The 21,927-nt window shown below is 49.1% G+C and overlaps 1 protein-coding gene across 1 annotated transcript in view; it reads right to left on the bottom strand.

Moving 5' to 3' along the window:
• The window catches only part of LOC138297191 (uncharacterized), a 270,414-nt gene extending 270,087 nt beyond the window's left edge, over positions 1–327 (bottom strand). Inside the window, exon 1 of the mRNA XM_069236682.1 lies at positions 202–327. Within this exon, the coding sequence (XP_069092783.1) occupies positions 202–274 (73 nt within the window). The 5' untranslated portion in view covers positions 275–327. The remainder of the gene's footprint in view (positions 1–201) is intronic.
• Between the last annotated feature and the right edge of the window lie 21,600 nt (positions 328–21,927).

Here is a 21,927-nt window from a genome sequence, read left to right as displayed (position 1 = left end):
CATTTGGAAATCTCGATAACAATTACAAATAATCTCGGTTAAGAGTCGCCGTTTTGATTTTGTAAACGGATTAACTTCCTTGCTAGTGTGCTCGGCGGTGCGATACAAGCAGAGCGCGCGGGCCCAGTGCGCCCTGTGCCGCGGCCGGGACTCTGGGGCAGCCCCCGCTGCCCCGCCATGAAACCATCGCGCGGTAGTTACCGTTGTGGCCGCGGCGCTGCTCCCCCGAGGTAGACTCGCCCAGCTCAGCCCGCGCCGGTTCCGCGTCCGCCATTCTAGGGTGCTGAGAGGAAATGGAGGCCGCGCTCGGGCCGCGCCCTGTCCCGCCGCGCCCTGTGCCTCGCGGGCCGCGCCCTGTGCCTCGCGGGCCGCGCCCTGTCCCGCCGCGCCCTGTCCTCGCCGGCCGCGCCCTGTGCCTCGCGGGCCGCGCCCTGTGCCTCGCGGGCCGCGCCCTGTGCCTCGCGGGCCGCGCCCTGTGCCTCGCGGGCCGCGCCCTGTCCTCGCGGGCCGCGCCCTGTCCTCGCCGGCCGCACTTCCTGTGGTGGGAACCGAAGCCTGCGACGGTTGTCTCTTCCGCGCCCCGCGGGCCGTGACGCAGCCCGTGCTGGGCCCTCGCGCGCTTCAACTTTCGGCGATAAGAGAATGACATGACTTCCCTCCCAGCCGCCGGAGGAGGACGGGGCCTTCGCAGATGTCACAACATTTCCGGAGAGGAAACTAGTAGATGAAAAAAAATAACCGCGAGAACGTATTTCGCATATTGAGATATCTAGGAGAACAAGCAGTTTGAGGAGCGCGCAGACGTGTTTGGAGATTATATTCTTCACTTTTTTTTATCACTCCAGTGAAAGGCTGCTGGGGCACTAGGGGAAGAAATAAATCTACCTCATCGCTGACTGTGAACTTACTTCCTCAACGGCTGTTCTACGCACGCGCCAGGTCACTTCTCACGCGGCGGTCAATCAATCAAGAATTTATAAAGCGCGCTATGTACCCGACAGGGTTTCGAGGCGCTGGATTTTAGTCCCTCGTGGAGGTTGGTTTTGGCGGTGAGCAGATCTTTGGTCAGGGAGAGGACGAGCTGGGTGTCGTCGGAGTAGGAGATGATGCTGAGGTTGTGTTGGCGGGCCAGTCGTGCGAGGGGGGCCATGTATACGTTGAACAACGTTGGGCTAAGAGAGGATCCTTGGGGGACGCCGCAGATGAGGTTGGTGGCTTTGGAGCGGAAGGGTGAGAGTCGGACTCTCTGGGTTCTGTCGGAGAGGAAGGATGAGATCCAGTTGAGGGCTTTGTCTTGGATGCCGGCTTCGTGGAGACGGGTTAGCAGGGTGCGGTGGCAGACTGTGTCGAAAGCGGCAGATAGGTCGAGGAGGATGAGGGCTGAGGTTTCGCCGTTGTCCATTTGTTGTCTGATGTCATCTGTGGCGGCGAGGAGTGCGGTATCATTGCTGTGGTTTCGTCTGAATCCAGATTGTGAGGGGTCTAGGATGGAGTTGACTTCTAGGAAGTGGGCGAGCTGTGCGTTGACGATCTTCTCAATGACTTTCACTGGAAAAGGGAGGAGAGAGATCGGTCGGAAGTTTTTGAGATCGTTGGGGTCAGCCTTGGGTTTCTTGAAGCGGGGTTGGATTTCTGCGTGCTTCCAGCTGTCTGGGAAGGTGGCGGAGTTGAAGGAGAGGTTGATGATCTTGCGGAGTTTGGGGGCGATGGTGGCGTCGGCTTTGTTGAATACGTGATGTGGGCACGGGTCCGTGGGAGTGCCTGAGTGGATAGAATTCATGGTTGTTAGGGTTTCGGCGTCGTCTACTTGGGTCCAGGTGGTGAGGCGGCAGGCGTGGGAGGAGTCGTCGGGGGTGGGGTCTGGCGGAGGTGCAGTGTTGAAGCTGTCGTGGATGGCTGCGATTTTCTGGTGGAAGAAGGTGGAGAGATCGTTGCAGAGTTTCTGGGAGGGAGGGACGTCGTTGACGTTGGCGTTAGGGTTGGAGAGCTCCTTCACGATGCAGAAGAGTTCTTTGCAGTCGTGGGCGTTGTTGTTGAGGCGTTCCGTGAAGTGGGCGCGCTTGGCGAGTCGGATCCGTTGGTGGTGTTCACGGTTGGCGTCCTTGAGGGTGGCAAGGTTGTCGGGTGTGCGCTTGAGGATCCATTTCTTCTTGAGTTTCTGGCAGGTGCGTTTGGAGGTGGTCAGTTCGGCTGTGAACCATGCTGGTTTTTTCTTTTCTTGGTTGGCGGTGGGTTTCTTGAGTGGGGCTAAGGTGTTGGCGCAGTTGAGGATCCATTGATGGAGGTTGATGGCGGCGGTGCTCGGGTCGGTGGGTTCGGGTGGTGGGTTTTTGGCGAGTGTGCTGGTTAGTTGGTCGTTGGTGACTTTTCCCCAGCGGCAGTGAGGCGGTAGAGGGATGCGGTGGTGTTCGGTGTTTTTCTTGAAGGAGAAGTGGACGCAGTGATGGTCAGTCCAGTGGAGTTCGGAGGTGTGGCTGAAAGAGATGTGGTTGCTTGAGGTGAAGAGTGGGTCAAGCGTGTGTCCGGCGATGTGGGTGGGAGTGTTGACCAGCTGACGGAGTCCGAGGTTGAGGAGGTTGGTGGTCAGTGATGCGGTGTTGGCGTCGTTGTTGTTTTCCAGGTGGAAGTTAAGATCTCCCAGGAGGATGTAGTCTGGAGAGGTGAGGGCGTGGGTGCTTGCGAGGTCGGAGACGGTGTCGCTGAAGGGGGCTCTTGGTCCTGGGGCGCAGTGTAGGAGGCTGGACTGGCTTGTAGTGAGTACCAAGGGGTACTTGCACCTTGCACCAGGCCCAGTTATCCCTTATTAGTGTATAGGGTGTCTAGTAGCTTAGGCTGATAGATAATGGTAGCTTAGCAGAGCAGCTTAGGCTGAACTAGGAGACGTGTGAAGCTACTACAGTACCACTTAGTGTCATATGCACAATATCATAAGAAAACACAATACACAGTTATACTAAAAATAAAGGTACTTTATTTTTATGACAATATGCCAAAGTATCTTAGAGTGTACCCTCAGTGAGAGGATAGGAAATATACACAAGATATATATACACAATAGCAAAAATATGCAGTATAGTCTTAGAAAACAGTGCAAACAATGTATAGTTACAATAGGATGCAATGGGGAAACATAGGGATAGGGGCAACACAAACCATATACTCCAAAAGTGGAATGCGAACCACGAATGGACCCCAAACCTATGTGACCTGGTAGAGGGTCGCTGGGACTATTAGAAAATAGTGAGAGTTAGGAAAATAACCCTCCCCAAGACCCTGAAAAGTGAGTGCAAAGTGCACTAAAGTTCCCCTAAGGACAAAATAGTCGTGTTAGAGGGAAAATGCAAGGAAAACACAAATCAGCAATGCAACAACGATGGATTCCTGACTGAGGATACCTGTGGAACAAGGGGACCAAGTCCAAAAGTCACAAGCAGCTCGGAGATGGGCAGATGCCCAAGAAATGCCAGCGGTTGGTGCAAAGAAGCTCTTACTAGGCTGAAGAACTGTGAATACTGCAGGAACGACAAGGGCTAGAGACTTCCCCTTTGGAGGATGGATCCCCCACGCCTTGGAGAGTCGTGCAGAAGTGTTTTCCCGCCGGATGGACGCCAACAAGCCTTGCTACACGCAAATCGTGCGTTTGGCGTTTTCGGACGCTGCTGGGGCCCAGGAGGGACCAGGAGGTCGCAAATTGGACCTGCAGAGAGAGGGGACATCGAGCAAGACAAAGAGCCCTCACTGAAGCAGGTAGCACCCGGAGAAGTGCCAGAAACAGGCACTACGAGGATGCGTGAAATGGTGCTCGCTGAAGTTGCACAAAGGAGTCCCACGTCGCCAGAGACCAACTTAGAAAGTCGTGCAATGCAGGTTAGAGTGCTGTGGACCCAGGCTTGGCTGTGCACGAAGGATTTCTGCCGGAAGTGCACAGGGGCCGGAGTAGCTTGCAAAGTCGCGGTTCCCAGCAATGCAGCCCAGCGAGGTGAGGCAAAGACTTACCTCCACCAAACTTGGGCTGAAGAGTCACTGGACTGTGGGGGTCACTTGGACGGTGTCGCTGGATTCGAGGGACCTCGCTCGTCGTGCTGAGAGGAGACCCAAGGGACCGGTAATGCAGCTTTTTGGTGCCTGCGGTTGCAGGGGGAAGATTCCGTGGACCCACGGGAGATTTCTTCGGAGCTTCTGGTGCAGAGAGGAGGCAGACTACCCCCACAGCATGCACAAGCAGGAAAACAGTCGAGAAGGCGGCAGGATCAGCGTTACAGAGTTGCAGTAGTCGTCTTTGCTACTATGTTGCAGGTTTGCAGGCTTCCAGCGCGGTCAGCGGTCGATTCCTTATCAGAAGGTGAAGAGGGAGATGCAGAGGAACTCGGCTGAGCTCATGCATTCGTTATCTAAAGTTTCCCCAGAGACAGAGACCCTAAATAGCCAGAAAAGAGGGTTTGGCTACCTAGGAGAGAGAAAAGGCTACTAACACCTGAAGGAGCCTATCACAAGGAGTCTCTGACGTCACCTGGTGGCACTGGCCACTCTGAGCAGTCCAGTGTGCCAGCAGCACCTCTGTTTCCAAGATGGCAGAGGTCTGGAGCACACTGGAGGAGCTCTGGACACCTCCCAGGGGAGGTGCAGGTCAGGGGAGTGGTCACTCCCCTTTCCTTTGTCCAGTTTCGCGCCAGAGCAGGGGCTAAGGGGTCCCTGAACCGGTGTAGACTGGCTTATGCAGAATTGGGCACATCTGTGCCCAACAAAGCATTTCCAGAGGCTGGGGGAGGCTACTCCTCCCCTGCCTTCACACCATTTTCCAAAGGGAGAGGGTGTCACACCCTCTCTCAGAGGAAGTTCTTTGTTCTGCCATCCTGGGCCAGGCCTGGCTGGACCCCAGGAGGGCAGCTGCCTGTCTGAGGGGTTGGCAGCAGCAGCAGCTGCAGAGAAACCCCAGGAAGGGCAGTCTGCAGTACCAGGGTCTGTGCTACAGACCACTGGGATCATGGAATTGTACCAACAATGCCAGGATGGCATAGAGGGGGCAATTCCATGATCATAGACATGTTACATGGCCATATTCGGAGTTACCATGGTGAAGCTACATATAGGTAGTGACCTATATGTAGTGCACGCGTGTAATGGTGTCCCCGCACTCACAAAGTTCAGTGAATTGGCTCTGAACAATGTGGGGGCACCTTGGCTAGTGCCAGGGTGCCCTCACACTAAGTAACTTTGCACCTAACCTTTACCAGGTAAAGGTTAGACATATAGGTGACTTATAAGTTACTTAAGTGCAGTGTAAAATGGCTGTGAAATAACGTGGACGTTATTTCACTCAGGCTGCAGTGGCAGGCCTGTGTAAGAATTGTCAGAGCTCCCTATGGGTGGCAAAAGAAATGCTGCAGCCCATAGGGATCTCCTGGAACCCCAATACCCTGGGTACCTCAGTACCATATACTAGGGAATTATAAGGGTGTTCCAGTAAGCCAATGTAAATTGGTAAAAATGGTCACTAGCCTGTCAGTGACAATTTGGAAAGAAATGAGAGAGCATAACCACTGAGGTTCTGATTAGCAGAGCCTCAGTGAGACAGTTAGTCACTACACAGGTAACACATTCAGGCACACTTATGAGCACTGGGGCCCTGGGTTACCAGGGTCCCAGTGACACATACAACTAAAACAACATATATACAGTGAAAGATGGGGGTAACATGCCAGGCAAGATGGTACTTTCCTACACAACCCCCCCCCCAAACGAAGGACAATAAGACTAGCCATTACCTGATGAGTCTTCATTGTCTAAGTGGAAATATCTGGAGAGTCCATCTGCATTGGAGTGGCTACTCCCAGGTCTATGTTCCACTGTATAGTCCATTCCCTGTAGGGATATGGACCACCTCAACAATTTAGGATTTTCACCTTTCATTTGTTTTAGCCAAAGTAGAGGTTTGTGGTCTGTCTGAACAATGAAGTGAGTGCCAAACAGGTATGGCCTCAACTTCTTCAGAGCCCAGACCACAGCAAAGGCCTCCCTCTCAATGGCAGACCAACGCTTTTCTCTAGGGGTCAACCTTTTACTAATAAAAGCAACAGGTTGATCCTGGCCCTCAGAATTAAGTTGTGATAGGACTGCCCCTACTCCTAATTCAGATGCATCAGTTTGGACATAGAATTTTTTAGAGTAACAAGGGCTTTTTAGGACAGGTGCAGAGCACATGGCCTGCTTCAGCTCCTCAAAAGCTTTCTGACAGTTTGCTGTCCATAATACCTTTTTAGGCATTTTCTTGGATGTGAGGTCATTAAGAGGGGCTGCAATGGAGCCATAGTTCTTAATGAACCTCCTGTAATACCCAGTGAGGCCTAGGAAGGCTCTCACCTGAGTCTGAGTGGTAGGGGGAACCCAATCAATAATAGTTTGGATTTTCCCCTGAAGTGGTGCAATCTGTTCCCCACCAACAAGGTGTCCCAGATAAACCACCTTACCCTGCCCTATCTGGCACTTTGAAGCCTTGATAGTGAGGCCTGCCTTTTGCAGAGCCTCCAAAACTTTCCAAAGGTGGACCAGGTGATCATCCCAGCTGGAGCTAAAGACAGCTATATCATCCAAATATGCTGCACTGAAAGCTTCAAGCCCTTGCAGGACTGTGTTCACCAACCTCTGAAAAGTGGCAGGTGCATTTTTCAAACCAAAAGGCATTACAGTAAACTGGTAATGTCCTCCAATGGTAGAAAATGCAGTCTTAGGTTTAGCATCTTCTGACAATTTGATCTGCCAATACCCTGCAGTCAAATCAAAAGTGCTTAGATACTTGGCAGATGCCAGTGTATCTATGAGCTCATCTGCCCTGGGTATAGGGTGAGCATCAGTTTTGGTTACCAAGTTGAGACCTCTATAGTCTACACAAAACCTCATTTCCTTCTTTCCATCTTTAGAATTGGGTTTTGGTACCAGTACCACAGGAGAAGCCCATGGACTGTCAGAGTGCTCAACCACTCCTAGTTCTAACATTTTCTGAACTTCTTGCTTTATGCAGTCCCTGACATGGTCAGGCTGCCTATAGATCTTACTTTTGACAGGTAAACTGTCTCCAGTATCTATAGTGTGCTCACACCAAGAAGTGGTGCCTGGCACAATGGAGAAGAGTTCTGAAAATTGTCCTAGGAGATTTATGCAATTCTCTTTCTGCTCAGGAGTAAGACAATCAGCCAAAACTACACCTTCCACAAGAGCATCTTGTTCTGTGGAAGAGAAGAGATCAGGTAGAGGATCACTGTCTTCTTCCTGTCCCTCATCTGTTGCCATGAGCAGGGTGAGATCAGCCCTGTCATAGTAGGGTTTCAGGCGGTTGACATGGAGCACCCTAAGGGGACTCCTGGCAGTGCCTAAGTCAACCAAGTAGGTGACTTCACCCTTCTTTTCAACAATTGTGTGGGGTCCACTCCATTTATCTTGGAGTGCTCTTGGGGCCACAGGCTCCAAGACCCACACTTTCTGCCCTGGTTGGTACTGAACCAAAACAGCCTTCTGATCATGCCATTGCTTCTGGAGCTCTTGGCTGGCCTGAAGGTTTTTACTGGCCTTTTTCATGTACTCAGCCATCCTTGATCTGAGGCCAAGTACATAATCCACAATATCCTGTTTAGGAGCTTCTAAAGGTTGTTCCCAACCCTCCTTTACAAGTGTGAGTGGACCCCTAACAGGGTGTCCAAAAAGAAGTTCAAAGGGGCTGAAGCCCACTCCTTTCTGGGGTACCTCCCTGTAGGCAAAAACGAGGCATGGTAGAAGGATATCCCATCTCCTGCGGAGTTTTTCAGGGAGTCCCATAATCATGCCTTTGAGAGTTTTATTAAATCTCTCCACCAGTCCATTTGTTTGTGGATGATAGGGTGTTGTGAACTTGTAAGTTACACCACACTCCTTCCACATGGCCTTTACGTATGCAGACATGAAATTGCTTCCTCTGTCTGATACTACTTCCTTTGGGAAGCCCACCCTGGAAAATATTCCCAGGAGGGCCTTTGCCACTGCAGGAGCTGTAGTGGTCCTTAAAGGAATAGCTTCAGGATATCTTGTGGCATGGTCCACTACCACTAAGATAAACCTATTGCCTGAAGCAGTAGGAGGGTCAAGGGGGCCAACTATGTCAACCCCTACCCTTTCAAAGGGAACCCCAACCACAGGCAGTGGGATAAGGGGTGCCTTTGGAGTGCCACCTGTCTTGCCACTGGCTTGACAGGTTTCACAGGACTTACCAAATTCTTTTGTGTCCTCAGACATCCTAGGCCAATGAAACAATGGTACCAATCTGTCCCAAGTTTTCATTTGACCCAGGTGCCCAGCTAAGGGAATGTCATGTGCCAGTGTTAGGAGGAACTTTCTGTACTCCTGAGGAATCACTAATCTCCTGGCCGCTCCAGGTTTAGGATCCCTATGCTCAGTGTACAAGAGGTTGTCCTCCCAGTAAACTCTGTGAGAGTCACTGACATCCCCATTAGCCTGTTTGACAGCTTGCTGTCTGAGACCCTCTAATGTGGGACAGGTTTGCTGTGCCACACTCAGCTCCTCCCTGGCAGGCCCCCCTTCACCCAAAAGCTCAGCAGTGTCTGCTTCCAGCTCCTCTGGTGTAGGTTCTGCACAGGGAGGGAATTCTTCTTCCTCAGAATTAGAATCCACTGTAGAGGGAGGGATAGTAGGAAGTGGTTTGCTTCTACTAGCCCTAGCTTTAGGGAGCACTTGGTCCATTGTTCCAGGATCCAACTTCCCTGTCCTTTTTGCTTTTTGGCCTGAGCCCTTGTCAAAGCAAAAATATGCCCTGGGATGCCCAGCATTGCTCCATGGGCCTCCAACTCCACATCTGACCAAGCTGATGTCTCCAAATCATTCCCTAATAGACAGTCTACAGGTAAATCTGAAGCTACCACAACTTTCTTTGGACCAGATACCCCCCCCCAGTTGAGATTTACAACAGCCATGGGGTGGCTTTGTGTTATGTTGTGAGCATCGGTTACTTGGTACTGGTGTCCAAGTATGTGTTGTTCAGGGTGCACCAGTTTCTCAATCACCATTGTGACACTGGCACCTGTGTCCCTGTAGGCCTGGACCTCAACACCATTTATTAGGGTTAGTTGCTTGTACTTCTCCAAGTTATGGGGGCAAGCAACCAAAGTGGCTAAGTCAATAGCCCCTTCAGAGACTAAAGTAGCCTCTGTGGTCTCCCTAATTAGACCAACCCCAACTAAATTACCAAAAGTGAGCCCAGCTACTCCCTTGGATTGGCTATTAGTAGGTTTGCTCCCACCACCACTGCTATTAGTAGGGACACTAGGTGTAGCAGTAGGGGTTGTAGTGGTAGGAGCTGTGGTGCCTTTCTTTGGACAACTGGGATCTGTTGTCCAATGGCCTTTTATTTTACATAAATAGCACCATGGTTTCTTTTCCTTGTTCTGATTAAAGGAGGATTTGGACCCACCACCCCCACCAGAGTGTTTTTGTGGGCCTGATGAAGACTCATTTTTAGATTTGTCCCCACCCTTGTCAGAAGACTTACCATCCTTCTTTTTGTTGCCATCTTTGTCACCCCCTGTATGAACTTTTCTGTTCACTCTTGTTCTGACCCATTTGTCTGCCTTCTTTCCCAATTCTTGGGGAGAGGTCAGATCAGAGTCCACCACGTACTGGTGCAACAAATCAGACACACAATTATTAAGAATATGCTCTCTCAGGATCAAGTTATACAGGCTGTCATAATCAGTAACTTTACTGCCATGTAACCACCCCTCCAAGGCCTTCACTGCCTGGTCAATGAAATCAACCCAGTCTTGTGAAGACTCCTTTTTGGTATCTCTGAACTTTATCCTGTACTGTTCAGTGGTTAAGCCATAACCATCCAGGAGTGCATTCTTAAGAACTTGGAAATTGTTAGCATCATTTTCTTTTACAGTAAGGAGCCTATCCCTACCTTTTCCAGTAAATGATAGCCATAGGATAGCAGCCCACTGCTTTTGAGGGACATCCTGTACAGCACAGGCCCTCTCAAGTGCAGCAAACCACTTGTTAATGTCATCCCCCTCCTTATAAGGGGGAACTATCTTGTGCAGATTCCTGGAATCATGCTCTTTTGCAGGATGACTATGGGGAATACTGCTGCTGCCACCATGGGTATCTAAACCCATCTTCTGTCTTTCCCTCTCTATTTCTAAAGACTGTCTATCCAAATCCAGCTGTTGCTTCTTGAGCTTCAGTCTGGTTTGCTCCACTCTCAATCTATTGAGCTCCCTTTCTAACAATCTGTCATCAGGGTGGGTGGGAGGGACATTTCTAGATACAGAGGTATGAACAGATGGAGACCTGTCCCTTACAGAGGGCACCCTAACAGCTTGGCTACCAGTATAATGTGAGAGCACACCATTAGTATGGTGTGATTCAACCTCTGTACCAACTATGCTAGACTGTCTAGTAATGGGCAGGCTGAGAAGTTTCTTTCCTGAACCTTTTCCTGGGGGAGTCCCTGGATCAGATTGAGAACCATTAGCTACTTTTTCTACAGATTGGGCACTTATGGCCTTATCCTGTACCCTAAGCATGTTAATTAACAGTTCTAAGGAAGGATTCTTCCCTACACTCAAACCTCTCTCTATGCAGAGACTCCTTGCTCCTTTCCAGCTAAGGTGATCATATGCAAGTTTGGACAGTTCAACTTTTTGGCCTGTGCCAGACATTTTTAGAGAGAGTTAAAGTGATAGGAAAAGAGAAAAACGTTTTCAGAACTTTTTGGAAAGACAGAAAAAAACTTTTTAAACTTTTAAGAACTTTTTGAAAGTTTAGAAGTACTTTTCAGCACTTAGAAAAGAGTGAAAAGAGGAAATGCAAAACTTTTTGGCTATGTGTACTGTATATACACTGACCTTGTTTTGTATATTTTTCTCTTATGAAAAGTACAATGACAAGAGTGGTAAGTAGTCTCAAGCACTTATCCCACCACTGCACAACCAATGTAGGAGGCTGGACTGGCTTGTAGTGAGTACCAAGGGGTACTTGCACCTTGCACCAGGCCCAGTTATCCCTTATTAGTGTATAGGGTGTCTAGCAGCTTAGGCTGATAGATAATGGTAGCTTAGCAGAGCAGCTTAGGCTGAACTAGGAGACGTGTGAAGCTACTACAGTACCACTTAGTGTCATATGCACAATATCATAAGAAAACACAATACACAGTTATACTAAAAATAAAGGTACTTTATTTTTATGACAATATGCCAAAGTATCTTAGAGTGTACCCTCAGTGAGAGGATAGGAAATATACACAAGATATATATACACAATAGCAAAAATATGCAGTATAGTCTTAGAAAACAGTGCAAACAATGTATAGTTACAATAGGATGCAATGGGGAAACATAGGGATAGGGGCAACACAAACCATATACTCCAGAAGTGGAATGCGAACCACGAATGGACCCCAAACCTATGTGACCTTGTAGAGGGTCGCTGGGACTATTAGAAAATAGTGAGAGTTAGGAAAATAACCCTCCCCAAGACCCTGAAAAGTGAGTGCAAAGTGCACTAAAGTTCCCCTAAGGACAAAATAGTCGTGTTAGAGGGAAAATGCAAGGAAAACACAAATCAGCAATGCAACAACGATGGATTCCTGACTGAGGATACCTGTGGAACAAGGGGACCAAGTCCAAAAGTCACAAGCAGCTCGGAGATGGGCAGATGCCCAAGAAATGCCAGCGGTTGGTGCAAAGAAGCTCTTACTAGGCTGAAGAACTGTGAATACTGCAGGAACGACAAGGGCTAGAGACTTCCCCTTTGGAGGATGGATCCCCTACGCCTTGGAGAGTCGTGCAGACGTGTTTTCCCGCCGGATGGACGCCAACAAGCCTTGCTACACGCAAATCGTGCGTTTGGCGTTTTCGGACGCTGCTGGGGCCCAGGAGGGACCAGGAGGTCGCAAATTGGACCTGCAGAGAGAGGGGACGTCGAGCAAGACAAAGAGCCCTCACTGAAGCAGGTAGCACCCGGAGAAGTGCCAGAAACAGGCACTACGAGGATGCGTGAAACGGTGCTCGCCGAAGTTGCACAAAGGAGTCCCACGTCGCCGGAGACCAACTTAGAAAGTCGTGCAATGCAGGTTAGAGTGCCGTGGACCCAGGCTTGGCTGTGCACGAAGGATTTCTGCCGGAAGTGCACAGGGGCCGGAGTAGGTTGCAAAGTCGCGGTTCCCAGCAATGCAGCCCAGCGAGGTGAGGCAACGACTTACCTCCACCAAACTTGGGCTGAAGAGTCACTGGACTGTGGGGGTCACTTGGACGGTGTCGCTGGATTCGAGGGACCTCGCTCGTCGTGCTGAGAGGAGACCCAAGGGACCGGTAATGCAGCTTTTTGGTGCCTGCGGTTGCAGGGGGAAGATTCCGTCGACCCACGGGAGATTTCTTCGGAGCTTCTGGTGCAGAGAGGAGGCAGACTACCCCCACAGCATGCACAAGCAGGAAAACAGTCGAAGGCGGCAGGATCAGCGTTACAAGGTCGCAGTAGTCGTCTTTGCTACTTTGTTGCAGTTTTGCAGGCTTCCAGCACGGTCAGCAGTCGATTCCTTGGCAGAAGGTGAAGAGAGAGATGCAGAGGAACTCTGATGAGCTCTTGCATTCGTTATCTAAGGCATTCCCCAGAACAGAGACCCTAAATAGCCAGAAAAGGAGGTTTGGCAACTTAGGAGAGAGGATAGGCTAGCAACACCTGAAGGAGCCTATCAGAAGGAGTCTCTGACGTCACCTGCTGGCACTGGCCACTCAGAGCAGTCCAGTGTGCCAGCAGCACCTCTGTTTCCAAGATGGCAGAGGTCTGGAGCACAATGGAGGAGCTCTGGGCACCTCCCCTGGGAGGTGCAGGTCAGGGGAGTGGTCACTCCCCTTTCCTTTGTCCAGTTTCGCGCCAGAGCAGGGCTGAGGGATCCCTGAACCGGTGCAGACTGGCTTATGCAGAGATGGGCACCATCTGTGCCCATCAAAGCATTTCCAGAGGCTGGGGGAGGCTACTCCTCCCCAGCCCTGACACCTTTTTCCAAACGGAGAGGGTGTAACACCCTCTCTCTGAGGAAGTCCTTTGTTCTGCCTTCCTGGGCCAAGCCTGGCTGGACCCCAGGAGGGCAGAAACCTGTCTGAGGGGTTGGCAGCAGCAGCAAGTGTTAGTGGACCCCTGACAGGGTGTCCAAAGAGGAGTTCAAAGGGGCTGAAGCCCACTCCTTTCTGGGGTACCTCCCTGTAGGCAAAAAGGAGGCATAGTAACAGGATATCCCATCTCCTGCGGAGTTTTTCAGGGAGACCCATAATCATGCCTTTGAGAGTTTTGTTAAATCTCTCCACCAGTCCATTTGTTTGTGGATGATAGGGTGTGGTGAACTTATATGTCACCCCACACTCCTTCCACATGGCCTTCAAGTAGGCAGACATGAAATTGCTTCCTCTGTCTGAAACTACCTCTTTTGGGAAGCCCACCCTGGAAAATATTCCCAGGAGGGCCTTTGCCACAGCAGGAGCTGTAGTGGTCCTTAGAGGAATTGCTTCAGGATATCTGGTGGCATGGTCCACTACCACCAAGATAAACCTATTGCCTGAAGCAGTAGGAGGGTCAAGGGGGCCAACTATGTCAACCCCTACCCTTTCAAAGGGAACCCCAACCACAGGCAGTGGAATAAGGGGTGCCTTTGGAGTGCCACCTGTCTTGCCACTGGCTTGACAGGTTTCACAGGACTTACAAAAATCTTTTGTGTCCTCAGACATTCTAGGCCAATGAAACAAGGGAACAAGCCTGTCTCAAGTTCATTTGCCCCAAATGTCCAGCAAGGGGAATGTCGTGAGCAAGAGTGGGGAGGAACTTTCTGTAATCCTGAGGAATCACCAATCTCCTGGCAGCTCCAGGTTTAGGATCCCTTGCCTCAGTGTACAAGAGGTTGTCCTCCCAGTAAACTCTGTGAGAGTCACTGACATCCCCATTTGCTTGTTTGACAGCTTGCTGTCTTAGACCCTCAAGTGTGAGACAGGTCTGCTGTGCCACACTCAGCTCCTCCCTGGCAGGCCCCCCTTCACCCAAAAGCTCAGCAGTGTCTGCTTCCAGCTCCTCTGGTGTAGGTTCTGCACAGGGTGGAAATTCTTCTTCCTCAGAAGTAGAATCCACTGTAGAGGGAGGGATAGTAGGTAGTGCTTTACTTCTACTAGCCATTGTTCCAGGATCTAAGTTTCCCTGTCCTTTTTGCTTTTTGGCCTGAACCCTTGTTAAAGCAAAAATATGCCCTGGAATGCCCAGCATTGCTGCATGAGCCTCCAACTCCACTTCTGCCCAAGCTGATGTCTCTAAATCATTCCCTAATAGACAGTCTACAGGTAAATCTGAGGCAACCATAACTTTCTTTGGGCCAGTAAACCCCCCCCCCAGTTGAGATTTACAACAGCCATGGGGTGGCTAAGGGTGTTGTTGTGAGCATCGGTTACTTGGTACTGGTGACCAAGTAGGTGTTGTTCAGGGTGGACCAGTTTCTCTATCACCATTGTGACACTGGCACCTGTGTCCCTGTAGGCCTGAACCTCAACACCATTTATTAGGGGTAGTTGCTTGTACTTATCCATGTTAAGGGGACAAGCAACCAAGGTGGCTAAATCAATAGCCCCTTCAGAGACTAACACAGCCTCTGTGGTCTTCCTAATCAGACCAACCCCAACTAAGTTACCAAAGGTGAGCCCAGCTACTCCCTTAGATTGGCTATTAGTAGGTTTGCTCCCACCACCACTGCTATTAGTAGGGACACTAGGTGTAGCAGTAGGGGTTGTAGTGGTAGGAGGCTTGGTGCTTTTCTTTGGACAACTGGGATCTGTTGTCCAATGGCCTTTTATTTTACATAAATAGCACCATGGTTTCTTTTCTTTGTTTTGATTAGAAGAGGATTTGGGCCCACCGCCCCCGCCAGAGTGTTTTTGTGGGCCTGATGAAGACTCATTTTTAGATTTGTCCCCACCCTTGTCAGAAGACTTACCATCCTTCTTCTTGTTGCCATCTTTGTCACCCCCTGTATGAACTTTTCTGTTCACCCTTGTTCTGACCCATTTGTCTGCCTTCTTTCCCAATTCTTGGGGAGAGGTCAGATCAGAGTCCACCAAGTACTGGTGCAACAAATCAGACACACAATTATTAAGAATATGCTCTCTCAGGATCAAGTTATACAGGCTGTCATAATCAGTAACTTTACTGCCATGTAACCACCCCTCCAAGGCCTTCACTGAATGGTCAATGAAATCAACCCAGTCTTGTGAAGACTCCTTTTTGGTTTCTCTGAACTTTATCCTGTACTGTTCAGTGGTTAAGCCATAACCATCCAGGAGTGCATTCTTAAGAACTTTGTAATCATTGGCTTCACTTTCTTTCACAGTAAGGAGCCTATCCCTACCTTTTCCACTAAATGATAGCCATAGGATAGCAGCCCACTGCCTTTGAGGGACATCCTGTACAGCACAGGCCCTCTCAAGTGCAGCAAACCACTTGTTAATGTCATCCCCCTCCTTATAAGGGGGAACTATCTTGTGCAGATTCCTGGAATCATGCTCTTTTGCAGGATGACTATGGGGAATACTGCTGCTGCCACCATGGGTTTCTAAACCCAGTTTCTGTCTTTCCTTCTCTACTTCTAAGGTTTGTCTATCCAAATCCAGCTGTTGCTTCTTGAGCTTCAGTCTGGTTTGTTCCACTCTCAATCTATTGAGCTCCCTTTCTAACATTCTGTCATCAGGGTGGGTGGGAGGGACATGCCTTGAAACAGAAGTATGGTGAGAATGGACAGAAGGAGACCTGTCCCTTACAGAAGGCACCCTAACAGCTTGGTTAACAGAAACATCACTTCTACTGTGGTGAGAAGGAATAATCTTGCTATGATGTGAGACAACACTATCTGTATGGTGTGACTCTACATCAGTACCAACTATGCTAGACTGTCTAGTAATGGGCAGGCTATGAAGTTTCTTTCCTGAATCTTTTCCTTGGGGAGTCCCTGGATCAGATTGGGAACCATTAGCTACTTTTTCAACAGATGGGGCCCTTTTGGCCTTATCTTGTTCTCTAAGCATGTTAAGCAACAATTCCAAAGAAGGATTCTTCCCTACACTCAAACCTCTTTCTACACAGAGACTCCTTGCTCCTTTCCAGCTAAGGTGATCATATGCAAGTTTGGACAGATCAACATTTTGGCCTGTGCCAGACATTTTTAGAAAGAGTTTAAGTGATAGAAAAAGTGAAGAAAAAGTTTTTCAGAACTTTTAGAAAGACAGAAAAAAAACTTTTTAAACTTTTTAAGAACTTTTAGAAAGTTTGGAAGTAGTTTTCAGCACTTAGAAAAGAGTGAAAAGAGGAAATGCAAAACTTTTTAGTTATGTGTACATACACTGAACTTGTTTTGTATATTTTTCTCTTATGAAAAGTACAATGACAAGAGTGGTAAGTAGTCTCAAAGCACTTATCCCACCGCTGCACAACCAATGTAGGAGGCTGGACTGGCTTGTAGTGAGTACCAAGGGGTACTTACACCTTGCACCAGGCCCAGGTATCCCTTATTAGTGTATAGAGTGTCTAGCAGCTTAGGCTGATAGATAATGGTAGCTTAGCAGAGCTGCTTAGGCTGAACTAGGAGACGAGTGAAGCTCCTACAGTACCACTAGTGTCACTTGCACAATATCATAAGAAAACACAATACACAGATATACTAAAAATAAAGGTACTTTATTTTTATGACAATATGCCAAAGTATCTCAGAGTGTACCCTCAGTATGAGGATAGCAAATATACACAAGATATATGTACACAATACCAAAAATATGCAGTATAGTCTTAGAAAGCAGTGCAAACAATGTATAGTTACAATAGGGTGCAATGTGGACACATAGGGATAGGGGCAACACAAACCATATACTCCAAAAGTGGAATGCGAACCACGAATGGACCCCAAACCTATGTGACCTTGTAGAGGGTCGCTGGGACTATTAGAAAATAGTAAGGGTTAGAAAAATAGCCCACCCCAAGACCCTGAAAAGTGAGTGCAAAGTGCACTAAAGTTCCCCAAAGAGCACAGAAGTCGTGATAGGGGAATTCTGCAGGAAAGACACAAACCAGCAATGCAACAACAGTGGATTTCCAGTCGAGGGTACCTGTGGAACAAGGGGACCAAGTCCAAAAGTCACAAGCAAGTCGGAGATGGGCAGATGCCAAGGAAATGCCAGCTGTGGGTGCAAAGAAGCTGCTACTGGACAGTAGAAGCTGAGGATTCTGCAGGAACGACAAGGGCTAGAGACTTCCCCTTTGGAGGATGGATCCCCCACGCCGTGGAAAGTCGTGCAGAAGTGTTTTCCCGCCAAAAGACCGCCAACAAGCCTTGCTAGCTGCAAATCGTGCGGTTAGTGTTTTTGGATGCTGCTGTGGCCCAGGAGGGACCAGGATGTCGCCAATTGCATCTGGGGACAGAGGGGGCGCCGAGCAAGACAATGAGCCCTCTTAGAAGCAGGCAGCACCCGCAGAAGTGCTGGAACAGGCACTACGAAGAGGAGTGAAACGGTGCTCACCCGAAGTTGCACAAAGGAATCCCACGCTGCCGGAGGACAACTTAGAAAGTCGTGCAATGCAGGTTAGAGTGCCGTGGACCCAGGCTTGGCTGTGTACAAAGGATTTCCGCCAGAAGTGCAGGGAGGCCGAAGTAGCTGCAAAAGACGCGGTTCCCAGCAATGCAGTCTGGCGTGGGGAGGCAAGGACTTACCTCCACCAAACTTGGACTGAAGAGTCACTGGACTGTGGGAGTCACTTGGACAGAGTTGCTGGATTCAAGAAACCTCGCTCGTCGTGCTGAAAGGAGACCCAGGGGACCGGTGATGCAGTTCTTTGGTGCCTGCGGTAGCAGGAGGAAGATTCCGTCGACCCACGGGAGATTTCTTCGGAGCTTCTAGTGCAGAGAGGAGGCAGACTACCCCCACAGCATGCACCACCAGGAAAACAGTCGAGAAGGCGGCAGGATCAGCGTTACAGAGTTGCAGTAGTCGTCTTAGCTACTTTGTTGCAGTTTTGCAGGCTTCCAGCGCGGTCAGCAGTCGATTTCTTGGCAGAAGGTGAAGAGAGAGATGCAGAGGAACTCTGATGAGCTCTTGCATTCGTTATCTAAGGAAATCCCCAAAGCAGAGACCCTAAATAGCCAGAAAAGAGGGTTTGGCTACTTAGGAGAGAGGATAGGCTAGCAACACCTGAAGGAGCCTATCAGAAGGAGTCTCTGACGTCACCTGCTGGCCCTGGCCACTCAGAGCAGTCCAGTGTGCCAGCAGCACCTCTGTTTCCAAGATGGCAGAGGTCTGGAGCACACTGGAGGAGCTCTGGGCACCTCCCAGGGGAGTGGTCACTCCCCTTTCCTTTGTCCAGTTTCGCGCCAGGGCAGGGCTAAGGGGTCCCTGAACCGGTGTAGACTGGCTTATGCAGAAATGGGCACCAAATGTGCCCATGAAAGCATTTCCAGAGGCTGGGGGAGGCTACTCCTCCCCTGCCTTCACACCATTTTCTAAAGGGAGAGGGTGTAACACCCTCTCTCAGAGGAAGTCCTTTGTTCTGCCATTCTGGGACAAGCCTGGCTGGACCCCAGGAGGGCAGAAACCTGTCTGAGGGGTTGGCAGCAGCAGCAGCTGCAGTGAAACCCCAGGAAGGGCAGTTTGGCAGTACCAGGGTCTGTGCTACAGACCACTGGGATCATGGGATTGTGCCAACTATGCCAGGGTGGCATAGAGGGGGCAATTCCATGATCATAGACATGTTACATGGCCATATTCGGAGTTACCATTGTGAAGCTACATATAGGTAGTGACCTATATGTAGTGCACGCGTGTAATGGTGTCCCCGCACTCACAAAGTCTGGGGAATTGGCCCTGAACAATGTGGGGGCACCTTGGCTAGTGCCAGGGTGCCCTCACACTAAGTAACTTTGCACCTAACCTTTACCAGGTAAAGGTTAGACATATAGGTGACTTATAAGTTACTTAAGTGCAGTGGTAAATGGCTGTGAAATAACGTGGATGTTATTTCACGCAGGCTGCAGTGGCAGGCCTGTGTAAGAATTGTCAGAGCTCCCTATGGGTGGCAAAAGAAATGCTGCAGCCCATAGGGATCTCCTGGAACCCCAATACCCTGGGTACTTCAGTACCATATACAAGGAATTATAAGGGTGTTCCAGTAAGCCAATGTAAATTGGTAAAATTGGTCACTAGCCTGTTAGTGACAAATTGAAAGAAATGAGAGAGCATAACCACTGAGGTTCTGGATAGCAGTGCCTCAGTGAGACAGTTAGTCATAACACAGGTAACACAGTCAGGCACACTTATGAGCACTGGGGCCCTGGCTGGCAGGGTCCCAGTGACACATACAACTAAAACAACATATATACAGTGAAAAATGGGGGTAACATGCCAGGCAAGATGGTACTTTCCTACACCGGTGCCCTACAAAACCCCCCTGGTCTGCCCTCCGAAGACGCGGGTACTTTCCTGCTGGCAGCCTGGAACCGGGGCACCCCTGTTTCCATTGAAGCCTATGTGTTTTGGGCACCACTTTGACCTCTGCACCTGACCTGCCCTCAGCTACTGGTGTGGTAACTTTGGGGTTGGCCTGAACCCCCAACGGTGGGCTACCTTGGACCCAACTTTGAACCCTGTAGGTGGTTTACTTACTTTACTTACCTGCAAAACTAACAAATACTCACCTCCCCCAGGAACTTTTGAAATTTGCACTGTGTCTAGTTTTAAAATAGCTTATTGCCATTTTTGCCACAACTGTACATGCTATTTTGCTGATTCAAAGTTCCTCTGATACCTGAGTGAAGTACCATTCATTTAAAGTATTGATTGTAAATCTTGAACCTGTGGTTCTTAAAATAAACTAAGAAAATATATTTTTCTATATAAAAACCTATTGGCCTGGAATTTGTCTTTGAGTGTGTGTTCCTCATTTATTGCCTGTGTGTGTACAGCAAATGCTTAACACTACCCTCTGATAAGCCTACTGCTCGACCACACTACCACAAAACAGAGCATTAGAATTATCTCTTTTTGCCACTATCTTACCTCTAAGGGGAACCCTTGGACTCTGTGGACAATATTTTTCACTTTGAAATAGTATAGCCAACTTACTACATTGGTGGATCAGCGGTGGGGTCTAAGACTTTGCATTTGCTGTACTACTCAGCCAATACCCGATCACACGACTAAATTCCCAAAATTGTCATGAGAAACTGATTTTTGAAATTTGAGCTATTTTTCTAAATTTTTAAAAGTCCTGCTAGGGCCTTGTGTTAGTCCCTGTTAGCATCTCTTTTAGAGTTTAAAAGTTTTGTAAAAGTTTGGATTAAGTTCTAGAGATAGTTTTAGATTCTTAAAAAGTATCCCAACTTTTAGAGAAATAATGTCTACTGCAGAAGAGATGGTGGTGGAGCTCAACCTCACCCCTTACCTGCATCTTAGGATGTCAGAGTTAAGGACTCTGCAAAATCAAAAAGATAAAAACTGGATCAAACCCTACCAAAGTACAGCTCCAGGAGCTCTTGGCAGAGTTTGCTAGAGACAAGCCCTCTGAAGATAACCTTACAGAGGATGAAGCTAGTGAAGTGGAGGACAATTTCCCCCCTCCACTACTAGTTAGAGAGACCAGGGTTCCTCCAACCCTGACTCCACAAGTGATAGTCAGAGATTCTGCTTCTCCCACAGGGGAGTCCAACAGCACTGGAAGCATTGAGGGCAGCCTCAATGAAGATGACCTTGTGTTAGCCAGGATGGCCAAAAGATTGGCTTTGGAGAGACAGCTCCTAGCCATAGAAAGGGAAAGACAAGAGATGGGTTTAGCTCCCATCAATGGTGGCAGCAACTTAAATAAGGTCAGAGAAAATACTGACATGCTAAAAATCCCCAAAGGGATTGTAACAAAATATGAAGATGGTGATGATATCACCAAATGGTTCACAGCTTTTGAGAGGGCTTGTGCAACCAGAAAAGTAAACAAATCTCACTGGGGTGCTCTCCTTTGGGAAATGTTCACTGGAAAGTGTAGGGATAGACTCCTCACACTCTCTGGAAAAGATGCCGAATCCTATGACCTCATGATGGCTGCCCTGATTGAGGGCTTTGGATTCTCAACTGAGGAGTACAGGATTAGGTTCAGGGGGGCTCAAAAATCCTCGAGCCAGACCTGGGTTGATTTTGTTGACTTCTCAGTCAAAGCACTGGATGGTTGAATTAATGGCAGTGGTGTAAATGATTATGATGGGCTGTACAATCTGTTTATGAAAGAACACCTTTTAAGTAATTGTTTCAATGATAAACTGCATCAGCATCTGGTAGACCTAGGTCCAATTTCTCCCCAAGAATTGGGAAAGAAGGCAGACCGTTGGGTCAAGACTAGGGTGACCAAGACTTCCACAGGGGGTGACCAAAAGAAAGGGGTCACAAAGACTCCCCAGGGGAAGAGTGTTGAGACATCCAAGGGTAAAAGTAAAGAGTCTTCTACAGGGCCCCAAGAACCTGCTCAGGAGGGAGGGTCCAAAGCCTCTTCACAATCCTCATTTGGGTACAAGGGTAAAAACGGTGATCCCAAAAAGGCCTGGTGTTGTAGCTGTAATCAGCAGGGACACAAAATTGGAGACAAGGCCTGTCCCAAGAAAGGTTCCACTTATACTACTACTCCAGTTAGCACTGGAATAGCCAGTCTCCAGGTGGGATCAACAGTGTGCCCAGAGCAAATCAGGATCCACACTGAAGCTACATTAGTTTATGAGGGTGGGGTGGACTTAGCCACACTAGCTGCCTGGCCCCCTAGTGTAGGAGGCTGGCCTGGCTTGTAGTGGGTACCAAGGGGTACTTACACTCTGTACCAGGTCCAGTTATCCCTTAT

The sequence above is a fragment of the Pleurodeles waltl genome, chromosome 5 (genome assembly GCF_031143425.1).
Source record: "Pleurodeles waltl isolate 20211129_DDA chromosome 5, aPleWal1.hap1.20221129, whole genome shotgun sequence".
NCBI lineage: Eukaryota > Metazoa > Chordata > Amphibia > Caudata > Salamandridae > Pleurodeles > Pleurodeles waltl.
This window is presented reverse-complemented; position numbering and strand designations above follow the sequence as displayed.